The sequence below is a fragment of the Pteropus vampyrus genome, unplaced genomic scaffold, assembly GCF_000151845.1.
Source record: "Pteropus vampyrus isolate Shadow unplaced genomic scaffold, Pvam_2.0 Scaffold73, whole genome shotgun sequence".
Lineage (NCBI taxonomy): Eukaryota > Metazoa > Chordata > Mammalia > Chiroptera > Pteropodidae > Pteropus > Pteropus vampyrus.
In genome coordinates, this window is record NW_011888854.1 from 5,087,710 (window position 1) to 5,106,159 (window position 18,450).

An 18,450-nucleotide genomic window follows, 5' to 3' on the forward strand; every position below is an offset into this window, starting at 1 on the left:
GTGTTCTTGGTGGCAAATACAGATGCAAAATAGGATTTGAAAAAACCTTACTTCCACTTTTTCATTCATCAACCTTATTTTTAACAAGTCTGAGCAGCTATGAGCCCCCCCCCCCGTTTTTTTTGCCTTTTCTGACCCCGATTCTAACCCCAAAAGCCCTTTTAGTGGTCAAATTATATGCATTACATAGAAAACTTTCTAGGCCTGAGAAAAACATCTTCATATGTAGTGGGCTTTTTTTGGTCCTTGAAAAGAAATTGGCCATAACCTGAAGAGTCAGGTAACTAGTGGTAAATATAGATCTAAGCTACGGAAGTTCTCATAGTTAGTGGTCTGCCTCCTTTGGAGGTTTCCAGATGTCTTTAATGGGCGGTGAAATTTTAACCAAAAAATACCTACTAAATATCTACCCCCAAAATCATAATATATGTTAACTTGTGTTTAGCTAATTTGTAAAGCGGTCGATACAATGTTGTATGATTTCCTGTGTCAAAATTTAGGACTTGGGACTAGTCCATTTAGTGGGTAAAATGACCATAATTAACCCATAATCATAAATGCACTACTTAACATCCAGCCATACATAAGCCAAGTGGCAGTGGGAACATCGGGAGACATCACTGTTAAGTAGGGATGACAGTGCATAGTGCTTTTTTATCTTTGCTATTTAATTTGGGAAATAAGTCATTACTTGACTTACTCGTGAAAATGAACCAGGTTTATTATACTTTATGTCACAGAAATGCTGATTTGAGGATTTCGCATAGCATCGCTTTAAAGTCTTAAGACATTATTCCTAATTCTTGATTCATCTAGAAACTCTGCGATTTTAAATAACTCTCTAACTTTCCAAGCAGTGTGTCAGGATATAGACAATGGCTATTGAGCCCCCAATAACAATGCTATTTTCTTTGCTCACATACGCATATATTTTATCTGTAAATACAGGTTTGTGCGTGCTACATAAATGTATATGACACTAATTCCATTTTCCCTAGATGGCAGGGACTGACCACAAGCTGACTGTATTACTCATTATCCATTAGGTTATGCTCACAGTCATCCAGCTAGTACATTAACATAATGCAGTAAGCCAAGCCTAATAGCTTTACTTTATAGAAATTCATTAACCTAAAATTCACGTGTATAATACTCAGTGCACTCAAAAACACGTGCACTACTTTACGTGAACTGTTGCTTTATTCTGAGAGGCATTAGAGCCCGGGGCTCCATCACACTGGATGGGATTGACTCCCAGCTCTACCATTGACTGAACTTGAGCAAAAATAACTTAAATTTTTGTTCCTGTTTCCTCATCTGCAAATTAGATAATAGCGCCTCACATGTCGTGAGGTTTAAACAATTTAATATGCATGGAATACAGACCAGTGCCTGCCATATGACAAGCCCTTTGTGATTATCTGGAAAAGTCTGGAGGTTCCCCTGAAGGCTATGTGGGATGACAAAATCAGCTTTTAATTGCATAAGTTATCACCATGGAGATAGCGTTGGCAAGGTTGCTGCTAATTGGGTGGGAGGAGGGATTCATTTCAGCAAGACTTGATTCAAGGAAACAAGATAAAAGGCTGCTGCGATAATCTAGACAAGAAACAAGGAGGCTTGAACTATATGGCAAGTGGCAGTGAGATTAAGAGACGTGAAAAATACTGGAGAGATGTTAAGTGCAGTACACAGACCTACATCACCGTTTGGCTATGGGAGTTGAAGGACGGACTCAGCAAGGACTGCCGGATTTCAGGCTTAGGTGACATTCTCTAAGGCAGAGTATAGGAAAGGATGAGTTCCCACATCTCAAGCACCTGCACGCACCCCAGAGGAAATGGCCAATGAGCAGCCCACGAGACCTCGGGAGAGCCGGATTGCACAGGTAGCAAATGCAGCAGCGAAGAGAATAGCCGAAGTCAAGGAAGTGATAACGTATTGTGTTCTTTATCCTCTTCCAGTAACCAGCCAAAGCTCTCTTATTCTGCCCCAGACTAGGACACATCACCTAATGCAATTCTGAGCATTAAAGAGAAATCACACCGAAGACTGCAACCTTGAAGGTAATTGAGAAGTTTGCTGCAGATGGCTAATGTTTCAAAGGTAGAAACCGTTTTCTGCGTGATCTGGGTAAAAAACATGAACACGAGTCCCTGGTGCCACATTTCCCATCACATATTGCAGAATTGCCGACGATAAGCCCTTCCTTTGGTTCCTGGGGACTTAATTTCCCTAGGGAACTATTGTGGTTATTCAACTTTAAGACCTTGTAAGAAGAATCACAGTTATTTCTCTCTGGGGTCTTACTCTGAGCAAGCAACATGGAAGTAAATAGTCACTAAGGAGGAACAAGGAGAAATAAACAAGCTTTTAACCAAATGTATGAACAATCCATGTAAAAAAAAAAAACAACAGGTGTGCCAAAATTTTTACAAAAATTATAAACTAGGGACAGTAGTAATGTCCTGCTGTAGCTGCTGGTCGTCGTAATCCGCGAGAACACAGGACGCACACCCACCTTGCTGTCCCCAACGCAGAGAGGCACATTTCATCATGTGCTGCGTTCTGCATGCAGTGACTGAATACTGTTTCAGGCAGGGAGAACACCAAGCTAGAAACCAGAACTAGGGCTTAGGCCCAGTTCTGCCACTGCCTAATGCCGTGATCTTGGACAAGTCTTCTTTGTTGAATGCAGATTGGCCCTAGCGTTCCAGAATTTTGTGATCCAAAGAATGCATTTAATGAAACTGCTCTTTAAAAAAAAAAATTATTTTTGAAGAGCCTTACATATACATTCGGAGCCTTATTCATTCAGGAATGACTTTTGCCTTAGAAGGCTCAACGTAATATTGGAGAAATGTCTCATTCCTCCTCATAAAAATAGCCTCCCATCTACTAATGCCTACTTCATGCCTGCATGAGATGCTCCGTGAGCTCGCTTTAAATGTCACCGTGAACCCAGCGAAACGCTAGGATGTCATCAGAAGGGAGACCGAGGCTTCTAAAGGCGAGGTGATTTGCCAGGAAAACTATATAGTTCAGCCTTTAAACCTGGGTCTCTCTGACCCTAAAATGTTAAGTTGCCTCAACAACTGGTTGTTTTTGGACCTACATTGTATTCTGGAAAGAACTTCAGGCAGGGAAGACAGAAATTGCAGCACCTTCCAGGGTCTCCCCACTGGAGTTGACCAGAGAGCAGCCCGGGGCTGTGTGTCATGTTCCCTACAGTTCGCATTTGTCATCTAAACTGTGACGTGGCCGATGTACACCGACTGAGGACCGCTATGCACTGTCAAACACTTAGCAAAGGCAGATTTCAAAAGACACTGAAAATGTATTGCAAAATGTACAGCTTTATTCACATACAGACAAAAAGGCACAAATTCTACTAAATAGTTCAACAAAAAAATACAGCTGTCCTCGACTAGTTTTATAAATACTTTCAAAAAGGGGGTAGAAATAAATACAGGATTGGGCCATGTCATATAAAATAGTCATCTCTACATATACTTTGTTTAATTTCTGATTTTTAACTCTTCATGCACCTTTTTTTTTTTTCAATTTTCGCTGAATGGACACCAAGCTAGGCACATAGTGAAAAATCCTCTGTACAAGGTTACAAATGTAATGACGTTTGTCCATTTCAAAATAATTAAGATTTGTACACAACACATATAACCTTCATTTAGATTTTGTTTATAACCTAACAAATGACATTCCAGGCAACTTTACAAAAGTTTAACTAGCCTACATTTTGACATAATACATTGATCATAATCAAAGATATTTCTTGGTCAGGATGCACAAGGAAAGATAAAGCTTAGGGGGAAAAAAAAAAAAAAAAGAGCAAATGGTTCCATACTAATCGAGTGCAAGTGGGTAGGTCGGGTGGGTGGCTGCTTACAATGGCCTCCTAGGGGGTTCCCAGCAGGACAGGAAACTAACTCACAAAGCTATCATTATACTGTCAGAGAAACCGTGCTCTATACCATTTGCATTTCAAAGTAGGAAGAAAAAGTGTGGGCTTTTTTGTGTTTTTTTGTTTTTGTGTGGGTTTTTTATTTTTTGTTTTGTTTTTCTTTTTTTTTTTTTTGGTTCAGCATAACTTGGAACGCTTGAAAGCTTTTCAACCTAAATGTGGGGGAAAAACAGGTAAGGCATTATTTTTGCACAAAACTAGCATTCCTAATAGTGCAAATGAATCTGGTACCTCTTAAAATGGTGAGAGGCCAAACACTTACTAGGATTAATTTAGATTTTTCTCTCTATGGCTTGACAGATTATCCCTCTATCTCTTCTACTCTCACCCATAGCTGCTGCCGTAGTCAAAGACAGAGTCCACCTTCTTCTGTATTCAGCAAAAGGTTTTTTGCTCATATGCGAAAAATCTGACTTTTAATAAATTAGGCTATGAGTGAATGTACAACTTGGATTCATAAGAAACTTCTAATATCTGTAGCAACAGCTTATCTGGACAGCAGTCTTTCAAAATGAGCCCCATAGCTCAAAAATAGTCAATCTAAAAACCTGGGTCATCCTTTCCCCTCCCCTGAATTAGCTACTAAAATGTATTCAAAAAGTTAAGACTTGGTTTGGAAATGTCATACATACAATGGGGATGCATCAGATCTATTATTCGATCATCTGATAAAACTTGCATAGCAAGATGGAATTCAATAAGCCTTTTTTGCTGTCGACATCTGGAAGACTTGAAAGTTAACTACAGAACTCAAAGCATTATTCATTAAGTATCCGAATGTCCCTGCCACATGGAAACAGATGTATAAATGAATCAGGAATCTGATGTTAACTGACATTAACAAACTAAGGGGCAATTTAAAGGAAGTTGGGCTGTTCCAAGTACCCATAATTCTAAATCTCACTGCTATTTAAACTTTCCTTCTCTTAAATTTGATTCACAAGTACACTGAATTCCAAAGAAAATTAACAGGACCTTAACACTATCCACTGTCTTAATACATGTGCACTGCTGTGAGTGCAAAAACAGAACATTGTACTCAAATTTAATGCTAAATTTATTATTGCTGATAACTTACTAGTTATTGCCATTTGCAATTAGAAAGTCCAAGTTACGAATTAGAGCCTAGAACTCTGACTCCAGAAAACCTATTACATGTCAATCTCTTTCCTGTATAAACTTGGTCAATGGTAAGAGGTTATCGCAACTTATTGCCTTTCTATCGTTTTTAAAATATAACCTATTTCGCGCTTTTTTTTTTCCTTTTTTTCTTTTTTCCTTTTTCTTAAGGAATCCGTTCACGCCGGAAGCCCGGATTCCCCAACATATGCACTAGTGGTTGGCTCTGGGAAATATGACCCACCAGAGTCTGGCAGTTCATCGCCTGGACTTGAATAGCCATTGTCTTGTTGGAAGCCAGATGGCCAGTTATTGCCAGTGGCCAGGTAAATCCCAGGCTGGCCCAAGAGGCAGTGGTCAGGGAAGAGGAAGGTCAGAGGACTGGTAAAAAAATGGGACCTCAACTGCCCTTTCTCAGAGACAGACCCTTCTAATGGCCTCACCTCCACCAGTCCTGGACCCACAGCGTTCCATGGCTGCGGGCAGCAAGACCCTGCCGCACTCACCCCGAACCTCCACGCTACAGCAGATCTTCCCGTGAGGACCCTTCTTTATTTTAAATTCTCTCTTCCCCATCGGGTGTATTTACACACGAATTCCCTAGAGTTCCTGAAGCTTCAGAGCTGACGCCTATATACTATAATGCAACAAAAACAGCCCTGTGGGCCAAAGTATAAATATGATTTCAAGATCTACCACAGTCCTAGAAAACAGGTTTTATGGGCTATTAAACGGTGTGCGAGGCTTTCCCAGCAACCATGTCCGATTCCATCTATTCAGGTAACCAAGAGGTTTGTGCTTTGGGGAGAACACAGAGGGCCATAAAGACTCGCGAGGCTTATTTAAGCCTCGCCCTCTTGAGAGGCTCATTCCATTCATCGTTGTTCTAGTGTTTAACTCAGCTCCTGGTCTTAGCAGTGTGTTACGGTTACAATCGACTCTTGTGTTTCCTAAACAAGTTGCGAATAACACTTCTCAACAGCAATTTATAAATGCCGGAAAAAAAAAAATTCAGTCTGAATTGCAAGTAAACGTGTGTGTGTGTGCGTGTGTGTGTGTGTGTGTGTGTGTGTGTGTGTGTGTGCAGCTCAGGAGAGCTGGGTTTCCGCTTGTCCCTGTGTCAGAGCGCTCGCGGCAACTCGGTGACAAGCCGCAGCGCCACCTCGGCGTCATCAGGAGGCCAGGATGCTTCTCCTGATGATGTCTGTCCTCCTGCCGACGGAGCTGCTGGCGTGCGTGCACTTCTTTTCTGGTGCCTCGCTCTCGGAGTCACTCATCTCTACGTCTGGGACGTAGCCGTCATTCTCACTGTCAGGTTTTAATTTGCTTTTCGCCCTTTCCTTGGCTGTAGCTCGGCCGGAGCCCAGGTAGGGGCGCTCGGGGTGCTGGTGGCAGGCCCCGCCACAGGCCTCGCCCTGCTGCTGCCGGTCCCCCTTCTTTGGAATCCGGAACCCTCCCCAGTTTTTCACCGGGCTGGCAGGTGTGGTAGGCACTTTGACTGCGGTCTGGTCACAGTTCCCCTTGCTGAGGGAGCCGTTGCACCTGGGCGCCGGCTCCTTCCTGGCACCAGGTGCCGGCTGCCCCGCCCCAGGGGAGGCGGCTGCTCTGGTGGCGTCCAGATGCCTCTGGGACACATCTGTGGGCCTGAGAGGCTTGTGACTCTGTCTGAAAGGTCTGTCCTTCACATCCCCCTTGCTGAGATCACAATGAAAACGATGGTCTCCCCTGCTCCCGGGGTCCGGTGTCACACCATTTTTCTGCTGTGCTGACATGAGGCGCGCTTCTGCGAAGGTCTTTTCGAAGCTCAGAAAGCTCTCTGGGACCCCCGCGCCCTCCCGTCGCCCGCACAGGTCGGGCTGCTTCAGCAGGGCTTTGCCTTCACCCCCAGCGCTGCTCTGCGATGCGTCTCGCTTATGGGGCTTTTTCAGTGAATGGACCAAGGAAGGACCCATCTGCTTCCGGAAGAATGCAGAATGCCACTTCAGGTCCTCTATCTTGGGGGCATCGGGGCCCACAGAAGGACTGTTGAACAAGAGCATGCTTCCCAGGGAGGAGGAGCAGGAAGAAGGCACACCTGTGAAAGACCACAAACACAGAAACGTGACAGTGAATCCAGAAGAATGCCGTCCCAGACCCTCCGCATGGCCTGTTAATGTGCACTTCCCACCCACGAAGAGCCTGCCACCGCCCGCTTTCTGAAACTGGGCTTTAGAGCAAAGATATTATCTGCCTCGAGAATCTGTGTTCAATTACATACTCAATTTAGTAGCTGTATTTTCTGAAACGGCCGAAGTTCACGGAATTTCTCATGAAACGTCTTTTCGAGGAATATATTTTCCTTACAACAAAATAAGTGACGTGTTCTCCCAGGGGAATGCACGCAGCGTGGTCTGGTGGCCAGGCCCGGCCGCCCCCCTCACTCGGTTCCAGAGCAGCACTTGCTCCAGGTGCTACAGTCACCGGCCGGTCACCTGCCTCCTCGACCAAAGGCAGAGACTGCAGCGTTTAAGTGTCTTTCCCCGAAGCATCTACACCCTCACGGGGCGATGAGGATAAACGCATGTGAGCACACGACATGGATGACGGAAGGTGCGTGTGATCATTCCTGACACACAGGCAGCGTTTAAAGACGTGTTTACTGTTACATGCAAAACCCATTTGCGGAATTAAACTAAATTGTCATCCAACATGAAGATAAGCTAAATTGGTGTTTTTTAAACATTTCTGATGCACGTCACCGTAAGAACTGAAATTTCACGTCACCTAATAAAACTCACTTAACACGAACTCAGCCTTCATCATCTGGTAAACACTGTGACATTTTCTGTTTCACTTGTTTTTAATGCTGGTAACGACCTGAATTCCCACGGCCACAGCTAAATCGCAGCCCTAGGTTCGGGGCCGTGAGGAGGGCCGTGCTCCGGCCAGTGCCTCGGCAGAACCCAGAGGGCAGTGTCCATGTGTGTCTCCCGGAAGGCGTGGGCCACCAGGAAAACAAGGGTCTGCCCAGCGTCCCAGGCAGGACGTACCGCTCAGCGGACACGACGCGGCACGGACACGGAGCGAGCCAGCGACTCCAGACGTGAGACGGGCACAGCCAAGGGGCCTGGCCGCTCAGAGGCCCCGGCTTTCCCAGGATCGAGCGTGAGGGTCCGCCTCCTGCCACGCTCGCGTTTGTTTTACTCGATTACAAAGTGCGGGGGAACACAGCTCAGAGGGGCTGACATCCTGACACTTATTTCTATCTACTTGGCTTGGGGTCCACGTCTCCAAAGAGTCTCTGACTCGCAGACCCCTCCTATAAGCACAACCTCCACTGAGGACTCTCATCCAGCAGAATGGCCCTGCCCGTTCTCAGAATCACAGAGCAGAGCTTAAACCATGGACCCTGAGTGACCCCTCTACGTCGTGGCCATCTGCCCTGCTTCACCTGGAATCATCCATCTACAAGGCAGGGGGCTGACCTGCACAAACGAGAACACCACTGACAGTCTAACACTGGAGAAAGCACACCAGAGCACCCGACAGGGTCTGCACGGCGGTCCCTGTGGCATCCCGCGGGAAGGGTCATGTGGCTCCCGTCTCTCAGGGGAGGGAGGGCTTGTCTTCCTTCTCCGAAGCAGCAGCAGGACTTGTGACGGTCTGCGTTTCAGCTGTCACACAAAACACTCCCTCACCTTGCTCAGTCTCGATCATTTACCCAAGGAAAAACCTCAGCCATGAAACGCAGAATGCTGCCTGCAATATCCGTGAAAAATGACTCCAGTGAAGTCAGATGCGAATGCTCTTTACAGCTTATGCTTATAGGCTATCACTCGGCACATGAAGACTTAGCGAGTGTCACAGAAAGCCTCCAGGGTCAAAACTCCTGCATTCGTGGCCCGGGGTGTGGGCGGGAGGCTGGGGGAGCTGCACCAGACAGCCTTCCTCCTCACCTGTCCATGCAAGGATGTGAAGGCCGGGGATGAGAGAGGCGAAGTGCCCTTTCCAGAATCTGAGTGAAACTGCTGTCACTTATGACACCCTACCTGTAAAAATTTACTTTAAAAGTCTCACAGCTACATTCTAGCCAATGATATAAGCTTGATACATCCAAGAAATATTTCCTCTTGGGAAAAAATGTCTCAGGTATTAATAAGATGATGCCATTAAAACTCTATTACTTTGAGAATGCCATTTAATATCCCCTAGGCTTTTTTCTCTTTGTTCAAGTGACCCATTTATAGCAAGTCTTCATTTAGCATTATTGACAGGTTCTACAAATTTAGGCAAAACAACATATAACAAAACCAGTTTAACCAGAGGCTAATTAATATAAAGAAGAATTAAGTTCCTATGGCACCTTAATGTTATAATGAAATCATATTGAATAAAATGACGTTATTCAAGGACCTGCTGTCCCTCTAGTCACACATCTCTGGTTAGTGTTAGTAAACCAGAATTTGGATTTCAACGTAACAGGTTATAACAACATATTGCTTCTATGGGGTCATAAGAAGCTACAGTAACAAAAAGCCACAAAAGCAGAAAAATGAAAGAGCGAGCCGGCCGCGACTCTACAATGCAAGCACTTCGAGTGCGGCTGCTGTCACTCGAGAGCCGACGGGCCGCGGGGCCGAGCTGACCGCGGGGCCGAGCTGACGTAAGGACCACCTGCTCTGTGAGTCCGCGACTCCGCCTGACCCACACTCAGCGGATCTCCTGCCTAAATGCCCCAACGCCTGCTTTCCATGGCTGCCGATGACAGATGCATCTGCGACTCTGGACCAAAACCCTTTCACAGGTCAACAGAGCCCCATACCTATGAAGCCACTTGCCAGACTTTGCTCTTGACCTCCAAGTAACTGCGTGTTTTTCCTCCTCTCTTTGCTTAGCCTGGAGCAATGTGAAATGGCGCTAAGTAAATGAATGCTTGGTGCTGACTCTCCAAAGTATTCAAAATTCCACCTACACCGGTGAAGTCCAGAGAATGGAATCCAAATGCGGACATGCGCCTCAAGTATGCAGTCTTACGATCTGTGGCCCATGTCTCATGGACCCAAGGCTAGATCGTCTAAGTGCTTTTAGGTGTCCCCTGGTACTTCGCGTTTACTAAGGCTTTGCAGTGCAGGAGCTGCTCTTTCATTTGGGCCTCACAGCAGTTCCTAAGAGGTAGCTTGAGGTGTCACCCTCAAGTTACATATGAGAAAACAAGGAGGACTTGGGGATCTGGAGACATGCTTGTGTTGGCCTGGAAGTAGATTCAGGTTATAGGATTCAACCCAAATTTGAGGCCAAATTCTTAGCCCTTTTCCTTATACAATGATGCCTCAAATGCCTATAGATTTCTTTAAATATGAAAGTCTGTGCTTAGATTCTTCTGTAGGATAAAAGAAAATTAGACCATTATTTCTTTCCTTAACAGAGCGTTAAGGCTTACAAACCTCTGCCCTACTGTTTGACCTACCCGGGCTTAATGCATACCTGAAACTCTTTCTTGCTCCAAGAGCTTAGTGTAAAGATTGAATATCTGTTCCTGGATTTTGCACACAGATCGCTTAATCTTTTCCCTGCGGGTCACCATGTAAGTGAGGTTCCGAACCTAGAATGTAGAGAATAAAGATTCTAAGTGAGCAATACATTGTTACAGTACTTTGTGTTCTTTTTTTTTACCTGAGAAAAATTGTCCTGTTAGGGCCTTGATTGACATTTGAAATCAAATGCACTTTAAACATTTTATTCAATCTCTAACCTCCCTTGGGCTGCTAACAGAGACTCTGCATAGACCCCTCAATGTAGGCTGAGAGAGCAACACCTGCGGAACTCAAACAAAAGCCCTGCCTCCTCCACCACACCCAGCCTCAGGCTCGTCCCAGTGGAGAAGACAAGGCCATTGGTGGCCGGTGGCCAAGTCCAGACCTGTTACCTCTCTGCCAAAGGACTCTGCTTATCACCCGCCGGGACCTTCCTCCATGAATGGGATCGTCTGGGAGTTTAGAGTAGTTCAGAAGCTACCTGGGCTGCACTTTATCGAGCATCTTCTCATAGAACCAGGTAAGAACAGGGTCCAAGGCTGAGAATGAGCCACCCAAAAAAGTCCCTGCACCGGACCTGCTAGAAGACCTAATGGTCACCAAGAATCCAAGTCATCTTGTCATCTGGACACGGAACTCTCTGGACTCCTGGAGCGAACAGGTAGCAAGTGTTCCTACACAACGAGACGTCTAGGGGCCTCACTCTCGCTTTGCCGTGGATTTGCTACCCCGACATCTCTCTGCATCACTTGAAAGATGGTGCCACCTTCTTCCTGATTCATTCGTAAGTCACTGAAAAGACCCAAGTGCTAAGAGCTCTACTTCGGTCTGATGTGCAACCAACAGGGACCACACGCATGTTCTAATGAATGCTAACTAATCAACACTTATGGTCATTCTGTTTTGAAGGCCACCTGTCACCAGTTAGTACAGAAACAAATATAAAGAATTAGTCCCCAAACCTATTGTTAAACCTGACTACAAGTTCATGGGCCTGAAAATACAAACATCAGACGCAGCACAGAAGATAGACAATTCGACCTTTCTTGGGGGAGATGTGGACGAGCCCTCCCAAGTAAGCTTAGTGGCAGGAGTAAAAAGTGACTGCGTGTCCCCATCAGCTCCCACGCGTCAGAGGCATGACTGCATTCTCCTAGAAGCCACGGCTTCCTTATGCGTGGCAACCCCTCCCCACCGCCCGCCTGGAAATAGAAGTCCAAAGGTCGCAACCTTTCCGCCTGGCAGTGCGGATGGCAGCGAGCCACACACACACACACACACGACTGCCCTTGGCTTTTGTACTGACACCTCCGCTAACAAGTCCAGTTGTGGCCAAGGCAGCCTCGTCTTGGCCTCGTCGAGGCACTGAGGGGCTGCTCGCTGGCCTCCGATGGCATCGCGGTGTACTTTCTGGCCTTCAGCAAGAACGCCAGCTCAGCCTCGCAACCCTAACCGATTTGTTAACTGTTTAGGATCTTCCTAACACTTCTGGATTTAAAAAAAAAATCTTAAAATTAAAGAACTGCGAAGCAACTCACTCTCCGTGTCTGAGTAACTATTTTTCGGCGTCCTTCATCCTGGTTGAAGCACGGCCTTTCTCTGCTGGCCTCAGACCCCCAGGCCAGGGGGTGGGGTGTCCTCTATCAAAACCCTCCCTGACTGGGGATGGAAGTGGCTAACGGGCTTCTCTTGGATAAATACTGTTCCACACCCAGGAGCGATTAAGGGTGGAAGCTCAAAAAGAGGCAGGACCGTGATCCATGTCACAGATTCAAAACTTTTGAAAAACAGAACAGTTTTTACATTAAGGCAAGGGATCTGATCTCTGGAAACAGGCAATGGAATCAAATGCTGACTTCCATGAGTAGACAGGTCCCTCTCCTGTTCAAGTCAGATGTATATCAGAGATACTTACATCTGTCTCTCTTAACTGAACTTACGGAAGTAGAAAATAGGGAAACCATATCGTTCGAATTTAATTTTGGTGGCTTCAACCACTTCCCCCAGGAAAGCCTTCCACCCTGGCCACTAAATAGGAAAATACCACTTTTATTCCCTGTGATCTCTGGTGAGAAGCCTGTAACTAGAACCCCAAAAAGCAAAGTCACTTTCAGTTGGAACAGTTCAGCCCCAGAAGGACCCGGGCCACACTGAATGGCGAGCACCCAAACAACCCCCCTCCCTTGTGCACAAAGCACTCCTCACAGGACGGCCTGCCTCGGCAGCCCCGCGTGTAGAGCTCAACTGAGGCTCTATCCTGGAAACGCCGGGCCTGGCCCTTCCAGCACACGGCTCTCCCAAACTTCCTCCCCTGCCTTGCCTTCCCCCAGGTGAACTGCCAGAGACGAGGCGCCAGCGAACACCAGCTCCTGGGTGTTACCAGCTCTCTCAACGTGTTAAATCTGAGTTGGGCCTTTCCCAACAGCAGCAGCTCCCTACAACTCAAGAGTCCTGGCCCCCATCCCAAGCTGCTGGAACCAGAGGTGAGGTCCAAACGTCTGCATCTCTGTTCCGAGTCCAGGTAATGTCGCTGCTGGTCAGGGACCACACTGAGGACCACTGCCCTCAGCAACCTGAGTGGTTTCTGGGGTTTTCCTGAGTCCCGAACGCTGCTTGCAACACTAAAGCTTAGCATGCCTTTTGTTCAGGGACAACTGCAGCCTCTGCCAGACCTTCAAAGCAAGAATGCCAACTCAGTGTTGAGCATGACAGGCCCCCAGGACGTGGCGCCTTTGGACGCCCCAGCCAGCGGTGCGGAGGCAGCCGTCTTTATCTGAGCAAGCGCTCACTTGCCGAACTCCTGTCTGTTGCATCTTTTAGAAGACAACACTCAGGGGAAAGAAATCCCACCAGAGTTGAAGCGGCCTGGGGAACGGGACATGGCCACCTGACACACATCAGCAGGTGTGTCCTCGTAAAGGCGTGACGTTCCCAAACCCTCCTGAAATCTATTCCTGTCACCTCTCTGATCCAGAACTGGTTCCCGGGTGTGCAATGCCCCAAGGTGTGTGTTTTCCATCACTGCTCGTCAATTGTTTGCCTTTCTAATGAAGGCAGCTCGTCTGTCCGTTTAGGAACGGCCACGCGCCTGGGTAGTTCTTGCATGTGCTGACCGAGTCTGTGTGCCTGGTACGAGGTACCAGTGTGCGAATCCGGCAAAACGCTAACTTAACTGAAAAACAAAGTACTGACTCACAACTTGTTCTTGATGTCACCCCTGCCTTGATGAGCATTTGGCCAAATACACTGTGTATAATGACAAGAGCTGAAGCTCTCTGGAGCATTGTAAAGGTTTCAATTTCTTAAAGCCTCCACCATAACAGGTCTCATGGCAAATTTTGGAAAACATATTTCTCGTTATAATAAGCCCCTTTTAAACTGCCACTAAACACCCTAAAATCTCTTAGGCTCCTTAATAAATATAAGTAATGCCACACACACACACACACACACACACACTCACACACACGCACACACGCACAAACACACACAGAAATCCTGATTTATTCCCTGCTTCTCATACACAGTTGGCATCATTCTACTGAAAAAGCAACAGTGGTGACTCCAAAAAAAAATGTTTAGAATTTAATTATAAGTGTGTGTTAATCTGAGTAACTTAAGTACAGAAAAGAGTTAGTATACCACAAGCATTTTCTACACTTTTATTTTGTGGTGATTGTGAGACAAACACAGTCCAAACATTAGACTTCTCGTCCTCCCTCCTGAAGACCATCTGACTCCACAGCTCATGCACCCCAAGTACAGCAGATGTTGTGCTGGGACAATGGCTTCGCCAGGATTCCAGTTAACCCTTCTGAATCTCTCTCATCTCTGAACAAAAACGCCACACATACATGTGGTTGGGAGGCGAGGTCGTCTTCACACTCACCACCAGGGGGGGTGCGGGAGCACGAGAGCCTCACAGCCCTCCTCTGACGCCCGCCTCGCCTGAATCCGGATCCTAACCTGGTCCCAGAAAGGGCGTCACAAGCTGGCACTCAGTCCCATCCTGAAGGGTCTCTAATGAACACTTACAAGCACGTATGCTTCCGGGCCACCTCTAACAGGGCCGTGCAGGTCTCTGCGAGAGCTGGATCTTCTGGTTCGGTACTTCAATTTATCCCTATTCTTCGCCTACACTCTCAGACCATCTCAGAGTCAGTCTCTCCCAGGCAGGTGACTCGCTCCCTGCTAACACGTTAGGTGCTCGAGGAGACGGGGTCACCGTTTCAGCCACGAGGTGCTGCCTTTTCAGCTCAGGCTGCTGCAGGCCAGAAGCCTCAGCCCAGGACCCGGCACAGAGGGCGCCAAGTTGCAGCCCCGGTGAGCCGGCCTGTCAGAAACCACCTGCAGGGAACGGAGGCCCCCGGGGGAGGAGCACCTTCTCCTAAGGATTCCTGTAGCAGGAAGAGAGGTCCAGCCTGGGGACTCCCAGGGCAATGGAGGGGGAGGCGAGAGCAGCACAGCTGAAGTGCCATCGGGTGTGCACCTCTGACACACCCGGCACCCCAGTGCACCGGACTCCCACCCCACACCCACACGGACACACACGGACACGGACACACACACACACACACACACACGCACACACACGCACACGATATGTGTTCCCAGCCCAGCGATGACTTAGCACCTCACTGCCCGGAGTCCCTTCTGTGACAGACATGCGTGTGTAAGTGCACACGCACGCCCGCCCTGCTCCGTGACAGTCCTGGGAGCGCCTGTGATCAGGCAAGAAAGGGAGGCCAGAGAGGCCATGCTGAGCCCTCCGTGTGGGGCTGTCGGCAGCACCTAGTGTTCCCAGGGTTCCCAGCGCTGGACGAGACCCTCCTACCTCCGCCCGCCCCGCCAGTCACTAAATCCATCCTGCTTGTCTAGCTCAGTTTGTAAACAATTCTGAACCAATCCCTTGGTCACTTTCCTGGGGCTTGGTTCCCTCTAGCTCTAGAATGAAGGGGAGACACACCCTGTTTGATCTTACAGAAGAACAAAAAGGATTAATGGGAGAGTGTTTAAAAGTCAGAGGAGCCCCCACTCTGTGGCCGTCTCGCAGGTATGTACAGTGAGTCCACCAGCCCCACACACAGTGAACCAGCACAACCTCCTGCCGCCGTATGTACAAAGGTCTGAGAGTGAATGGACCGGCCACCGTTCCTTGCTCGGGGCAAGCGGTGGCCTCTGCAATCTTCTTCGCTAAGTCACTACAAAGCGTCAGTGTCAATCATTACCCTCTCCAGGTCCTGCCGCAGGTGAGTGAACAGCTGCAGCCTCCTAAACAAGACATCCTGCTCCCGCTTCGCTAGATTGTCCTCTTCGTCTTTCTTTGGAGTGATCAGGGGCTTGTTGAAGTTGACCTTCCTCTTCAGCTTCCAGTACTGGTACAGGAAGTCCACCACCTCCTCGGGCAGCCGCAGGGCCCTGGCGACGTCCAGCAGGTTGACGAAGGTGTAGAACTCGTCCTCCAGCTGCTGCAGCTTCTGCTTCCGGACGCTCACCCGGTGGGCCTCCTCCTGATTCTGCTCGAGGCTGGCCAAGGGCTCCAGCGGGCTCCGTGGGGAGCACTCGGGAGCCCCGTTCTCCTGAGCGGCCCCCTCCCCGAGGCTCTCCTCGGGTTTCCTGTGGGAGCTGTGCTTCGGGCAGTAGGACTTGAACTTGACCTCATCGTTCTCCGCCAGGATGGTCTTCATCTCCAGGCCCCGGTCGAAAGCACAGGTCACGTGGAAGGCTGTGCGGCAGTTCTTCACAGAGCACTGGGGAGGACACGCAGAGAACGAGAGGAAAGATGGTTACGGAGGGCAGTGACAAGCCCCTTGGTGCCACGCTCCCCCGCACACACGTGCACAAGGGCTGCACTGCCAGCGTGTGCCGTGGGCGTCGCCCGATTAACCCTGCAGACCCGGTCAGGTTTTAAACAATGCTTGGCAGTTAAGGAAAAGCGTCAGACGAAAGGTTTTGTAAACCGAACCCTAACTCTCTTAGAAAAGTAACTACACCCCAATCTCCTCTCACAGTGGACACGGCTACACAATCGGCCTGTGAACTCAGGTGGCCCGACACTCAGGTCACATGCAAAGAGCACGTGCTCGGTGTGCAGCGTGCACGCTGGGGCATCCATTTGGTTCTTCTTTAGATCTGAGCTCTCTCAGTGTTTACACGGGAAGCCTGAATGGTAAGAATCTCCGCAAGAAGAATGACTAGTCGGAGCTTTTAATGGACCCTGACTCCTCACTCACGTCCAGCCAGGCTGAGCCCCAGCACAGCTGGGGAAGTGAGTGGCAGGTGGCAGCTTTCCTCCAAGCAGCCAGGGGCTGCTCAAGATGAGGAAGGCGAATTAAAAACCCCGGGAGAGTAAGAACGAAATCAAAAACGAAAAACCCGAAAGACAAGGAGACCCCAGCCCAGGAAGGACCAGTAAGGAAGCCGGTCGGGGGCAGAAGGCTCTGGGCAGCGGCGCGGCGCGGCGCTGAGGGCCTGTGCGGCCCGGCCTGGCGGTGCTGGCCGCTCCCCGCGGCGCCTGGGACAGACCGCGGGGGCAGCAGAACCCTGAGGAACCTGCTCCCGCGGGTCGGGGAGGGTGCTGAGAGGCCAGGGGTCAGCGGGCTGCGCGGCTACAGTTCAGCGCCTTGGAGGAAGACAGAGAGCCAGCAGCCTGGCAGGAGGGAAACGACTCCCTTCTCCCCTGTCTGATCTCGCCAGGCGAAGGCCTGGAAGAGGTTCCTGCGCTGACTGAAGCCAGTCCCTTAAAACAGCACTGTGCTTGCGAGGCCAAGTGACGCTGGCTCGCAGGGGAGCAGAACCAGGTGGCCCTGCGCCAGCTGAGAAGTTTCAACTCATTCACCAGACCCTGAATCCACAGCCCCTGAATCCACTGCAGTTGGGGCTTCCCCCCTAATCGCGTCGGTATTCAAGAGGTGACTCACTGCCAGTCACGATTTCTCCCATTATTACAAAGTCTCTTTTACCAAGTGCAGAAAATTCAGCTCCCTTCACCGTTCCGTCATTATCAACACTTAAAGCACATGAACAGAAATCTGTAATTTCATCTATAAATAACCTCAATTCCAAGAAATGTGTGAAATCAGCTTCAGTGGCAGAACACACACACACACACACACACACACACACACACACACACACACACACACACACACACACACACACACACACACACCCCTGGCTAGGGTCACAGGGTGCCCCTCCCTTTTAGCACCCAGCCAAGTAGGAAGTACAAGTGGGAGCAGACGACGAGGCACTATCCGTGTTTGGCTTAAACTGCACTTAACCCAGGCCCTGCAGCCTTGAGGAGGAACGGGCTGTGGCGGGATGTTTATACAGGACTCTGTAAGGACGCCAAATGGCCTTCCTTTGGGTTTTCCGATTCAGGTTGACTCAGCAAACAGATGTTACAGAAACGTCAACCAGAGCCTTCACAGCTGCAGACATTTCAGAGAGGAATTCTTTAATAAAACTGGTCCATTCTGTGAAGATATGAAAAATCATCAACTTTCTCTGGCCTCTTCTCCTTCAAATGAATGTTCAGGGAGAAAGAGGTCAGCGGCGATCCTGGCTCCTCCCTAAAGGGAACAGACCCTTTGTAGACACCAGGTGAGGACCGGGACTGGCCTGCCGGGGCCAAGACACAGAGTCTGCCCTCCCAAAATACGAGGTGACTTGGAAGAATGAGCTCCATTGTCCTGGGTTTGCCACAGCTTGCTGCTTTCCTGCAAGCCTTCGCAGGGGTCTGCACACACACAAACTCTAATGCCTTTTTTTACTTTGAAGCTTTTAAAACATTTCTCTTCCATTCTCTCCCAATACGACTTCTCAAGCCAAAGG

At 48.6% G+C, this 18,450-nt stretch overlaps 1 protein-coding gene across 32 annotated transcripts in view; it reads right to left on the reverse strand.

Moving 5' to 3' along the window:
- Positions 1-3,336: 3,336 nt before the first annotated feature.
- JADE1 (jade family PHD finger 1) overlaps positions 3,337-18,450 on the reverse strand; it is a 305,056-nt gene continuing 289,942 nt past the window's right edge. For 30 of the 32 annotated variants that reach the window (XM_023531786.1, XM_023531785.1, XM_023531796.1 and 27 more), the window contains 4 exons: positions 15,843-16,364; positions 10,565-10,682; positions 6,177-7,175; positions 3,337-6,142 (listed from right to left, as the gene is read on the reverse strand). In XM_023531786.1, the coding sequence (XP_023387554.1) occupies positions 6,274-7,175; positions 10,565-10,682; positions 15,843-16,364 (1,542 nt within the window). In that variant the 3' untranslated portion in view covers positions 3,337-6,142; positions 6,177-6,273. Of the gene's footprint in view, positions 6,148-6,176; positions 7,176-10,564; positions 10,683-14,186; positions 16,365-18,450 lie in introns of those variants that run through there. The other 2 variants (XM_023531775.1, XM_023531802.1) reach the window with 2 other exon arrangements.